Source organism: Borostomias antarcticus (genome assembly GCF_949987555.1).
Source record: "Borostomias antarcticus genome assembly, chromosome: 34".
In the NCBI taxonomy this organism is placed as follows: Eukaryota; Metazoa; Chordata; class Actinopteri; order Stomiiformes; family Stomiidae; genus Borostomias; species Borostomias antarcticus.
Window position 1 is genome coordinate 2,806,523 of NC_140267.1, and position 12,032 is coordinate 2,818,554.

A 12,032-nucleotide genomic window follows, 5' to 3' on the forward strand; every position below is an offset into this window, starting at 1 on the left:
ACCAGCTGGCCCAGGAGCTGGAGGAGAGACTGACCAAGGATAGAGAGACGGTGAGGAACCTCCTTGTCTCTCTCTCTCCACCTGCATCCTGTTAGCGGTCTCTCTATCTACATCCTGTTAGTGGTCTCTCTATCTACATCCTGTTAGTGGTCTCTCTCTATCTACATCCTGTTAGTGGTCTCTCTATCTACATCCTGTTAGTGGTCTCTCTCTATCTACATCCTGTTAGTGGTCTCTCTCTATCTACATCCTGTTAGCGGTCTCTCTCTATCTGCATCCTGTTAGTGGTCTCTCTCTATCTACATCCTGTTAGTGGTCTCTCTATCTACATCCTGTTAGTGGTCTCTCTCTATCTACATCCTGTTAGTGGTCTCTCTCTATCTACATCCTGTTAGTGGTCTCTCTATCTACATCCTGTTAGTGGTCTCTCTCTATCTACATCCTGTTAGCGGTCTCTCTCTATCTGCATCCTGTTAGTGGTCTCTCTCTATCTACATCCTGTTAGTGGTCTCTCTCTATCTACATCCTGTTAGTGGTCTCTCTCTATCTACATCCTGTTAGTGGTCTCTCTCTATCTGCATCCTGTTAGTGGTCTCTCTATCTGCATCCTGTTAGTGGTCTCTCTCTATCTACATCCTGTTAGTGGTCTCTCTCTATGCATCCTGTTAGTGGTCTCTCTCTACCTGCATCCTGTTAGCGGTCTCTCTCTATCTACATCCTGTTAGTGGTCTCTCTCCACCTGCATCCTGTTAGTGGTCTCTCTCTATCTACATCCTGTTAGTGGTCTCTCTATCTACATCCTGTTAGCGGTCTCTCTCTACCTGCATCCTGTTAGTGGTCTCTCTCTATCTGCATCCTGTTAGTGGTCTCTCTCTATCTACATCCTGTTAGTGGTCTCTCTATCTACATCCTGTTAGTGGTCTCTCTCTACCTGCATCCTGTTAGTGGTCTCTCTCTATCTACATCCTGTTAGTGGTCTCTCTCTATCTGCATCCTGTTAGTGGTCTCTCTATCTGCATCCTGTTAGTGGTCTCTCTCTATCTACATCCTGTTAGTGGTCTCTCTATCTACATCCTGTTAGTGGTCTCTCTCTATCTGCATCCTGTTAGTGGTCTCTCTCTATCTACATCCTGTTAGTGGTCTCTCTCTATCTGCATCCTGTTAGTGGTCTCTCTCTATCTGCATCCTGTTAGTGGTCTCTCTCTATCTACATCCTGTTAGTGGTCTCTCTATCTGCATCCTGTTAGCGGTCTCTCTCTATCTGCATCCTGTTAGTGGTCTCTCTCTATCTACATCCTGTTAGTGGTCTCTCTCTATCTACATCCTGTTAGTGGTCTCTCTATCTACATCCTGTTAGTGGTCTCTCTCTATCTGCATCCTGTTAGTGGTCTCTCTCTATCTGCATCCTGTTAGTGGTCTCTCTCTATCTACATCCTGTTAGCGGTCTCTCTATCTACATCCTGTTAGCGGTCTCTCTCTATCTACATCCTGTTAGTGGTCTCTCTCTATCTGCATCCTGTTAGTGGTCTCTCTATCTGCATCCTGTTAGTGGTCTCTCTATCTGCATCCTGTTAGTGGTCTCTCTCTATCTGCATCCTGTTAGTGGTCTCTCTATCTGCATCCTGTTAGTGGTCTCTCTCTATCTGCATCCTGTTAGTGGTCTCTCTCTATCTGCATCCTGTTAGTGGTCTCTCTCTATCTACATCCTGTTAGTGGTCTCTCTATCTGCATCCTGTTAGTGGTCTCTCTCTATCTGCATCCTGTTAGTGGTCTCTCTATCTACATCCTGTTAGTGGTCTCTCCACCTGCATCCTATTAGTGGTCTCTCTCTATCTACATCCTGTTAGTGGTCTCTCTATCTGCATCCTGTTAGTGGTCTCTCTCTATCTGCATCCTGTTAGTGGTCTCTCCACCTGCATCCTGTTAGTGGTCTCTCTATCTGCATCCTGTTAGTGGTCTCTCCACCTGCATCCTGTTAGTGGTCTCTCTATCTGCATCCTGTTAGTGGTCTCTCTCTACCTACATCCTGTTAGTGGTCTCTCTCTATCTGCATCCTGTTAGTGGTCTCTCTCTATGTACATCCTGTTAGTGGTATCTCTCTATCTACATCCTGTTAGTGGTCTCTCTCTATCTACATCCTGTTAGTGGTCTCTCTCTATCTACATCCTGTTAGTGGTCTCTCTCTATCTGCATCCTGTTAGTGGTCTCTCTCTATCTACATCCTGTTAGTGGTCTCTCTCTATCTGCATCCTGTTAGCGGTCTCTCTCTATCTACATCCTGTTAGTGGTCTCTCTCTATCTACATCCTGTTAGTGGTCTCTCTCTATCTACATCCTGTTAGTGGTCTCTCTCTATCTGCATCCTGCTAGTGGTCTCTCTCTATCTGCATCCTGTTAGTGGTCTCTCTCTATCTACATCCTGTTAGTGGTCTCTCTCTATCTACATCCTGTTAGTGGTCTCTCTCTATCTACATCCTGTTAGTGGTCTCTCTCTATCTGCATCCTGTTAGTGGTCTCTCTATCTGCATCCTGTTAGCGGTCTCTCTCTATCTACATCCTGTTAGTGGTCTCTCTCTATCTGCATCCTGTTAGTGGTCTCTCTATCTGCATCCTGTTAGTGGTCTCTCTCTATCTACATCCTGTTAGTGGTCTCTCTCTATCTACATCCTGTTAGCGGTCTCTCTATCTACATCCTGTTAGTGGTCTCTCTATCTGCATCCTGTTAGTGGTCTCTCCACCTGCATCCTGTTAGTGGTCTCTCTCTATCTACATCCTGTTAGTGGTCTCTCTCCACCTGCATCCTGTTAGTGGTCTCTCTCTATCTACATCCTGTTAGTGGTTTCTCTCTATCTGCATCCTGTTAGTGGTCTCTCTATCTACATCCTGTTAGTGGTCTCTCTCTATCTGCATCCTGTTAGTGGTCTCTATCTGCATCCTGTTAGTGGTCTCTCTCTATCTGCATCCTGTTAGTGGTCTCTCTATCTGCATCCTGTTAGTGGTCTCTCTCTATCTACATCCTGTTAGTGGTCTCTCTCTATCTGCATCCTGTTAGTGGTCTCTCTCTATCTACATCCTGTTAGTGGTCTCTCTCTATCTACATCCTGTTAGTGGTCTCTCTCTATCTACATCCTGTTAGTGGTCTCTCTATCTACATCCTGTTAGTGGTCTCTCTCTATCTACATCCTGTTAGTGGTCTCTCTATCTGCATCCTGTTAGTGGTCTCTCTCTATCTACATCCTGTTAGTGGTCTCTCTATCTACATCCTGTTAGCGGTCTCTCTATCTGCATCCTGTAAGCGGTCTCTCTATCTGCATCCTGTTAGTGGTCTCTCCACCTGCATCCTGTTAGTGGTCTCTCTATCTGCGTCCTGTTAGTGGTCTCTCTATCTGCATCCTGTTAGTGGTCTCTCTCTATCTGCATCCTGTTAGTGGTCTCTCTCCACCTGCATCCTGTTAGTGGTCTCTCTCTATCTGCATCCTGTTAGTGGTCTCTCTCCACCTGCATCCTGTTAGTGGTCTCTCTCTATCTACATCCTGTTAGTGGTCTCTCTCTATCTGCATCCTGTTAGTGGTCTCTCTCTATCTACATCCTGTTAGTGGTCTCTCTCCACCTGCATCCTGTTAGTGGTCTCTCTCTATCTGCATCCTGTTAGCGGTCTCTCTATCTGCATCCTGTTAGCGGTCTCTCTATCTGCATCCTGTTAGTGGTCTCTCTATCTACATCCTGTTAGTGGTCTCTCTCTATCTGCATCCTGTTAGTGGTCTCTCTCCACCTGCAGCCTGTTAGTGGTCTCTCTCTATCTACATCCTGTTAGTGGTCTCTCTCCACCTGCATCCTGTTAGTGGTCTCTCTATCTGCATCCTGTTAGTGGTCTCTCTCTATCTACAGCCTGTTAGTGGTCTCTCTATCTGCATCCTGTTAGCGGTCTCTCTATCTACATCCTGTTAGTGGTCTCTCTATCTGCATCCTGTTAGTGGTCTCTCTCTATCTACATCCTGTTAGTGTCTCTCTCTATCTGCATCCTGTTAGTGGTCTCTCTATCTGCATCCTGTTAGTGGTCTCTCTCTATCTGCATCATGTTAGTGGTCTCTCTCTATCTACATCCTGTTAGTGGTCTCTCTCTATCTGCATCCTGTTAGTGGTCTCTCTCTATCTACATCCTGTTAGTGTCTCTCTCTATCTGCATCCTGTTAGTGGTCTCTCTATCTGCATCCTGTTAGTGGTCTCTCTCTATCTGCATCATGTTAGTGGTCTCTCTCTATCTACATCCTGTTAGTGGTCTCTCTCTATCTGCATCCTGTTAGTGGTCTCTCTCTATCTGCATCCTGTTAGTGGTCTCTCTATCTACATCCTGTTAGTGGTCTCTCTCTATCTGCATCCTGTTAGTGGTCTCTCTCTATCTACATCCTGTTAGTGGTCTCTCTCCACCTGCATCCTGTTAGTGGTCTCTCTCTATCTGCATCCTGTTAGCGGTCTCTCTATCTGCATCCTGTTAGCGGTCTCTCTATCTGCATCCTGTTAGTGGTCTCTCTATCTACATCCTGTTAGTGGTCTCTCTCTATCTGCATCCTGTTAGTGGTCTCTCTCCACCTGCAGCCTGTTAGTGGTCTCTCTCTATCTACATCCTGTTAGTGGTCTCTCTCCACCTGCATCCTGTTAGTGGTCTCTCTATCTGCATCCTGTTAGTGGTCTCTCTCTATCTACAGCCTGTTAGTGGTCTCTCTATCTGCATCCTGTTAGCGGTCTCTCTATCTACATCCTGTTAGTGGTCTCTCTATCTGCATCCTGTTAGTGGTCTCTCTCTATCTACATCCTGTTAGTGTCTCTCTCTATCTGCATCCTGTTAGTGGTCTCTCTATCTGCATCCTGTTAGTGGTCTCTCTCTATCTGCATCATGTTAGTGGTCTCTCTCTATCTACATCCTGTTAGTGGTCTCTCTCTATCTACATCCTGTTAGTGGTCTCTCTATCTGCATCCTGTTAGTGGTCTCTCTCTATCTGCATCCTGTTAGCGGTCTCTCTATCTACATCCTGTTAGTGGTCTCTCTCTATCTACATCCTGTTAGTGGTCTCTCTCTATCTACATCCTGTTAGTGGTCTCTCTCTATCTGCATCCTGTTAGTGGTCTCTCTCTATCTGCATCCTGTTAGTGGTCTCTCTCTATCTACATCCTGTTAGTGGTCTCTCTCTATCTACATCCTGTTAGTGGTCTCTCTCTATCTACATCCTGTTAGTGGTCTCTCTCTATCTGCATCCTGTTAGTGGTCTCTCTATCTGCATCCTGTTAGCGGTCTCTCTCTATCTACATCCTGTTAGTGGTCTCTCTCTATCTGCATCCTGTTAGTGGTCTCTCTATCTGCATCCTGTTAGTGGTCTCTCTCTATCTACATCCTGTTAGTGGTCTCTCTATCTACATCCTGTTAGCGGTCTCTCTATCTACATCCTGTTAGTGGTCTCTCTATCTGCATCCTGTTAGTGGTCTCTCCACCTGCATCCTGTTAGTGGTCTCTCTCTATCTACATCCTGTTAGTGGTCTCTCTCCACCTGCATCCTGTTAGTGGTCTCTCTCTATCTACATCCTGTTAGTGGTCTCTCTCTATCTGCATCCTGTTAGTGGTCTCTCTATCTACATCCTGTTAGTGGTCTCTCTCTATCTGCATCCTGTTAGTGGTCTCTCTATCTGCATCCTGTTAGTGGTCTCTCTCTATCTGCATCCTGTTAGTGGTCTCTCTATCTGCATCGTGTTAGTGGTCTCTCTCTATCTACATCCTGTTAGTGGTCTCTCTCTATCTGCATCCTGTTAGTGGTCTCTCTCTATCTACATCCTGTTAGTGGTCTCTCTCTATCTACATCCTGTTAGTGGTCTCTCTCTATCTACATCCTGTTAGTGGTCTCTCTCTATCTACATCCTGTTAGTGGTCTCTCTATCTACATCCTGTTAGTGGTCTCTCTCTATCTACATCCTGTTAGTGGTCTCTCTATCTGCATCCTGTTAGTGGTCTCTCTCTATCTACATCCTGTTAGCGGTCTCTCTATCTACATCCTGTTAGCGGTCTCTCTATCTGCATCCTGTAAGCGGTCTCTCTATCTGCATCCTGTTAGTGGTCTCTCCACCTGCATCCTGTTAGTGGTCTCTCTATCTGCGTCCTGTTAGTGGTCTCTCTATCTGCATCCTGTTAGTGGTCTCTCTATCTGCATCCTGTTAGTGGTCTCTCTCTATCTGCATCCTGTTAGTGGTCTCTCTCCACCTGCATCCTGTTAGTGGTCTCTCTCTATCTGCATCCTGTTAGTGGTCTCTCTCCACCTGCATCCTGTTAGTGGTCTCTCTCTATCTACATCCTGTTAGTGGTCTCTCTCTATCTGCATCCTGTTAGTGGTCTCTCTCTATCTACATCCTGTTAGTGGTCTCTCTCTATCTACATCCTGTTAGTGGTCTCTCTCTATCTACATCCTGTTAGTGGTCTCTCTCTATCTACATCCTGTTAGTGGTCTCTCTATCTACATCCTGTTAGCGGTCTCTCTCTATCTACATCCTGTTAGTGGTCTCTCTCTATCTACATCCTGTTAGTGGTCTCTCTCTATCTACATCCTGTTAGTGGTCTCTCTCTATCTGCATCCTGTTAGTGGTCTCTCTCTATCTGCATCCTGTTAGTGGTCTCTCTCTATCTACATCCTGTTAGTGGTCTCTCTCTATCTACATCCTGTTAGTGGTCTCTCTCTATCTACATCCTGTTAGTGGTCTCTCTCTATCTGCATCCTGTTAGTGGTCTCTCTATCTGCATCCTGTTAGCGGTCTCTCTCTATCTACATCCTGTTAGTGGTCTCTCTCTATCTGCATCCTGTTAGTGGTCTCTCTATCTGCATCCTGTTAGTGGTCTCTCTCTATCTACATCCTGTTAGTGGTCTCTCTATCTACATCCTGTTAGCGGTCTCTCTATCTACATCCTGTTAGTGGTCTCTCTATCTGCATCCTGTTAGTGGTCTCTCCACCTGCATCCTGTTAGTGGTCTCTCTCTATCTACATCCTGTTAGTGGTCTCTCTCCACCTGCATCCTGTTAGTGGTCTCTCTCTATCTACATCCTGTTAGTGGTCTCTCTCTATCTGCATCCTGTTAGTGGTCTCTCTATCTACATCCTGTTAGTGGTCTCTCTCTATCTGCATCCTGTTAGTGGTCTCTCTATCTGCATCCTGTTAGTGGTCTCTCTCTATCTGCATCCTGTTAGTGGTCTCTCTATCTGCATCGTGTTAGTGGTCTCTCTCTATCTACATCCTGTTAGTGGTCTCTCTCTATCTACATCCTGTTAGTGGTCTCTCTCTATCTACATCCTGTTAGTGGTCTCTCTCTATCTACATCCTGTTAGTGGTCTCTCTCTATCTACATCCTGTTAGTGGTCTCTCTCTACCTGCATCCTGTTAGCGGTCTCTCTCTACCTGCATCCTGTTAGTGGTCTCTCTATCTGCATCCTGTTAGTGGTCTCTCTATCTGCATCCTGTTAGTGGTCTCTCTATCTGCATCCTGTTAGTGGTCTCTCTATCTGCATCCTGTTAGTGGTCTCTCTATCTGCATCCTGTTAGTGGTCTCTCTATCTGCATCCTGTTAGTGGTCTCTATCTGCATCCTGTTAGTGGTCTCTCTCTATCTACATCCTGTTAGTGGTCTCTCTCTATCTGCATCCTGTTAGTGGTCTCTCTCTATCTACATCCTGTTAGTGGTCTCTCTCTATCTACATCCTGTTAGTGGTCTCTCTCTATCTACATCCTGTTAGTGGTCTCTCTCTATCTACATCCTGTTAGTGGTCTCTCTATCTACATCCTGTTAGTGGTCTCTCTCTATCTACATCCTGTTAGTGGTCTCTCTATCTGCATCCTGTTAGTGGTCTCTCTCTATCTACATCCTGTTAGCGGTCTCTCTATCTACATCCTGTTAGCGGTCTCTCTATCTGCATCCTGTAAGCGGTCTCTCTATCTGCATCCTGTTAGTGGTCTCTCCACCTGCATCCTGTTAGTGGTCTCTCTATCTGCGTCCTGTTAGTGGTCTCTCTATCTGCATCCTGTTAGTGGTCTCTCTATCTGCATCCTGTTAGTGGTCTCTCTCTATCTGCATCCTGTTAGTGGTCTCTCTCCACCTGCATCCTGTTAGTGGTCTCTCTCTATCTGCATCCTGTTAGTGGTCTCTCTCCACCTGCATCCTGTTAGTGGTCTCTCTCTATCTACATCCTGTTAGTGGTCTCTCTCTATCTGCATCCTGTTAGTGGTCTCTCTCTATCTACATCCTGTTAGTGGTCTCTCTCTATCTACATCCTGTTAGTGGTCTCTCTCTATCTACATCCTGTTAGTGGTCTCTCTCTATCTACATCCTGTTAGTGGTCTCTCTATCTACATCCTGTTAGCGGTCTCTCTCTATCTACATCCTGTTAGTGGTCTCTCTCTATCTACATCCTGTTAGTGGTCTCTCTCTATCTACATCCTGTTAGTGGTCTCTCTCTATCTGCATCCTGTTAGTGGTCTCTCTCTATCTGCATCCTGTTAGTGGTCTCTCTCTATCTACATCCTGTTAGTGGTCTCTCTCTATCTACATCCTGTTAGTGGTCTCTCTCTATCTACATCCTGTTAGTGGTCTCTCTCTATCTGCATCCTGTTAGTGGTCTCTCTATCTGCATCCTGTTAGCGGTCTCTCTCTATCTACATCCTGTTAGTGGTCTCTCTCTATCTGCATCCTGTTAGTGGTCTCTCTATCTGCATCCTGTTAGTGGTCTCTCTCTATCTACATCCTGTTAGTGGTCTCTCTATCTACATCCTGTTAGCGGTCTCTCTATCTACATCCTGTTAGTGGTCTCTCTATCTGCATCCTGTTAGTGGTCTCTCCACCTGCATCCTGTTAGTGGTCTCTCTCTATCTACATCCTGTTAGTGGTCTCTCTCCACCTGCATCCTGTTAGTGGTCTCTCTCTATCTACATCCTGTTAGTGGTCTCTCTCTATCTGCATCCTGTTAGTGGTCTCTCTATCTACATCCTGTTAGTGGTCTCTCTCTATCTGCATCCTGTTAGTGGTCTCTCTATCTGCATCCTGTTAGTGGTCTCTCTCTATCTGCATCCTGTTAGTGGTCTCTCTATCTGCATCGTGTTAGTGGTCTCTCTCTATCTACATCCTGTTAGTGGTCTCTCTCTATCTACATCCTGTTAGTGGTCTCTCTCTATCTACATCCTGTTAGTGGTCTCTCTCTATCTACATCCTGTTAGTGGTCTCTCTCTATCTACATCCTGTTAGTGGTCTCTCTCTACCTGCATCCTGTTAGCGGTCTCTCTCTACCTGCATCCTGTTAGTGGTCTCTCTATCTGCATCCTGTTAGTGGTCTCTCTATCTGCATCCTGTTAGTGGTCTCTCTATCTGCATCCTGTTAGTGGTCTCTCTATCTGCATCCTGTTAGTGGTCTCTCTATCTGCATCCTGTTAGTGGTCTCTCTATCTGCATCCTGTTAGTGGTCTCTATCTGCATCCTGTTAGTGGTCTCTCTCTATCTGCATCCTGTTAGTGGTCTCTCTCTATCTGCATCTTGTTAGTGGTCTCTCTCTATCTACATCCTGTTAGTGGTCTCTCTCTATCTGCATCCTGTTAGTGGTCTCTCTCCACCTGCATCCTGTTAGTGGTCTCTCTCTCTCTATCTGCATCCTGTTAGTGGTCTCTCTCTATCTGCATCCTGTTAGTGGTCTCTCTATCTGCATCCTGTTAGTGGTCTCTCTATCTGCATCGTATTCGTGTCTCTCTCCACCTGCATCCTGTTAGCGGTCTCTCTATCTGCATCCTGTTAGCGGTCTCTCTCTACCTGCGTCGTACTCGCGTCTCTCTCCCTCACCCCGCGCGTCTCTCCCCGTCTCTCTGTCAGAACGGCCGGGTGGCGAGGCTGCTGACGGTGGGCGTGCGTCAGTTGGGGGACGAGAGGCCGAGCGGTTTCTCCCGCTGCTGCGCGCTGACGCGCTACGACGCCACCAAGATGTCCGCCGACAGCTTCGCCATCATTAAGAGTCTGAACACCGCCGGGAATCACCAGGCAGCATGGCGAGTTACACATTATACACAAGTTAATAGGGCTGGGTTTAAAAAATCGATTAATCGATTATGAATCGATTAATCGATTATGAATCGATTATGAATCATTTGATTCATAATCGATTCATAATCGATTAATCGATTCATCATCACCAAAGATGATGATGATGATGAATCGATTAATCGATTATGAATCGATTATGAATCAAATGATTCAGAATCGATTCATGAATCCCAAAATCGATCTTTTATTTAATGAGTGAATGAATACATGAAGGAATGAATAGTTCATTAATTCATGCAATGATTCATTCATTCATTCATTCTTGGAAATCAGTATCGATACCCAGCCCTAGTATTGATGTGTTGCATAACTTGCCAGTCATGTAATTAAGGTTACAGCTAAAAAAAAAACAGGTTTTAGTAACACTAACCGAATCGATATCGAATCGAATAATCGATTCCGAATCTTGTGAATCGGAATCGAATCGATTCTTGAAATTCGACTCGATACCCAGCCCTACGAGTTACACACGAACACTCCTCTTCAGGACGCTGACGCAAAGCATGTTCACGTCTCTCCCACCATCGCTCTCTCTTTCTCTCTCCCTCCCTCTCTCCCTACTCAGGACCCCGCCCCTCACCCTCCTCCACCTTTCCGCCAGCAAGTTTGGCGACGCCCCCTCGGCAGGGGGGATCGCCGGTTTCCTGTCCTGCGATGTCACTTCCACCCAGAGCTCCGCCCAGACCTCCGGGAGAGACCCCGCCCCCAGGAGACCTGGCGCCATCCAGTCCTTCTTCCAAAGAGCCGCTGAGAAGCAGAGGAAGAGGAAGGAGGAGGAAGAGGAAGGCTTTGGGACTGTTCTCCTGTCCTCCTCTCCTCTCACGTCTTCATCCGCGGTGGAGGGCGGTCCGTCTGCGCAGACGGCCTCCATCTCCGCCATCGCCTCCTCCGCCCCTCCCTCAGCCCGCACCCCTGCTGCCATCTCCCTCTCGAACCCAGCCTCCACCCTGGAGAGAGGCCTGCAGCCCTCGAACACAGCCTCCACCCTGGAGAGAGGCCCGCAGCCCTCGAACCCAGCCTCCACCCTGGAGAGAGGCCTGCAGCCCTCGAACACAGCCTCCACCCTGGAGAGAGGCCTGCAGCCCTCAAACCCAGCCTCCACCCTGGAGAGAGGCCTGCAGCCCTCGAACCCAGCCTCTACAAGCCCTGCTGCCATCTCCCCCTTCTTCCAGAGGAAGACCCTGCCCTCAACAGGAAATGACACGTCAGGAAGCCCTGGGGCCAGAGCCACGGCAGGAAATGACACGTCAGGAAGCGCCAGACATTCTAGAAGCCCGCCGGAATGTCGGTCGCGATCAGGGAGTGATGAAGCGCTGAGGGACGCTGCCGTGTGTCATCTGCCAGAGCCCTCCCCCTGCCCGGCCTCAGACCCCGCCCCTTCCACTAGCTCCGCCCCCAGCGTGAACGCCGAGGACCTGCTGGCCTGTGAGCGCTGTGGACAGGACGTGCTGGCCTGGGAGATGCCTGAGCATTATGACTACCACTTCGCTCTGGACCTACAGAGCTCATTCTCCGTTACCACGACTTCCCCGTCATCATCCTCCTCCTCCTCCGTCGCAGCCGCCCCTCGCCCCCCTCCGGGAGCCCGGCCGGGGAAGACGAGGGCCAGGGGCCGGCCGGGGCCCCAGCCCAAACGGCCTCGCCCCGAGGGAGGGGCCGCAGGAACTCTGGACTCCTTCTTCAAGAGGAACTGAGGAAAACCGTGTTGGGTTGGTTTCATAATATTTTTTAATATTTTGGATGATTAAACCTTTACAAGGCTTATTTAAGCGTCACTGTACTCGAGGAAACCGGCGTAGAATAACATCCTGATGTAAATCTTATATTGTCATTATGAGTGCAAAATGCTGTATTTTAGTATTCAGACCATGCTTTCAATAAACAGAGAAAAAGATCACCTTTCTGTACCCTTAACCTTGTACC

The 12,032-nt window shown here is 47.4% G+C and overlaps 1 protein-coding gene across 1 annotated transcript in view; it reads left to right on the forward strand.

Moving 5' to 3' along the window:
- The window catches only part of polh (polymerase (DNA directed), eta), a 21,716-nt gene extending 9,774 nt beyond the window's left edge, over window positions 1-11,942 (forward strand). The window contains exons 8-10 of the mRNA XM_084460955.1: window positions 1-50; window positions 9,882-10,054; window positions 10,675-11,942. The exon at window positions 1-50 is cut by the window's left edge and continues 16 nt beyond it. Coding sequence (XP_084317081.1) covers window positions 1-50; window positions 9,882-10,054; window positions 10,675-11,803 — 1,352 coding nt within the window. The 3' untranslated portion in view covers window positions 11,804-11,942. The remainder of the gene's footprint in view (window positions 51-9,881; window positions 10,055-10,674) is intronic.
- Window positions 11,943-12,032: the final 90 nt, after the last annotated feature.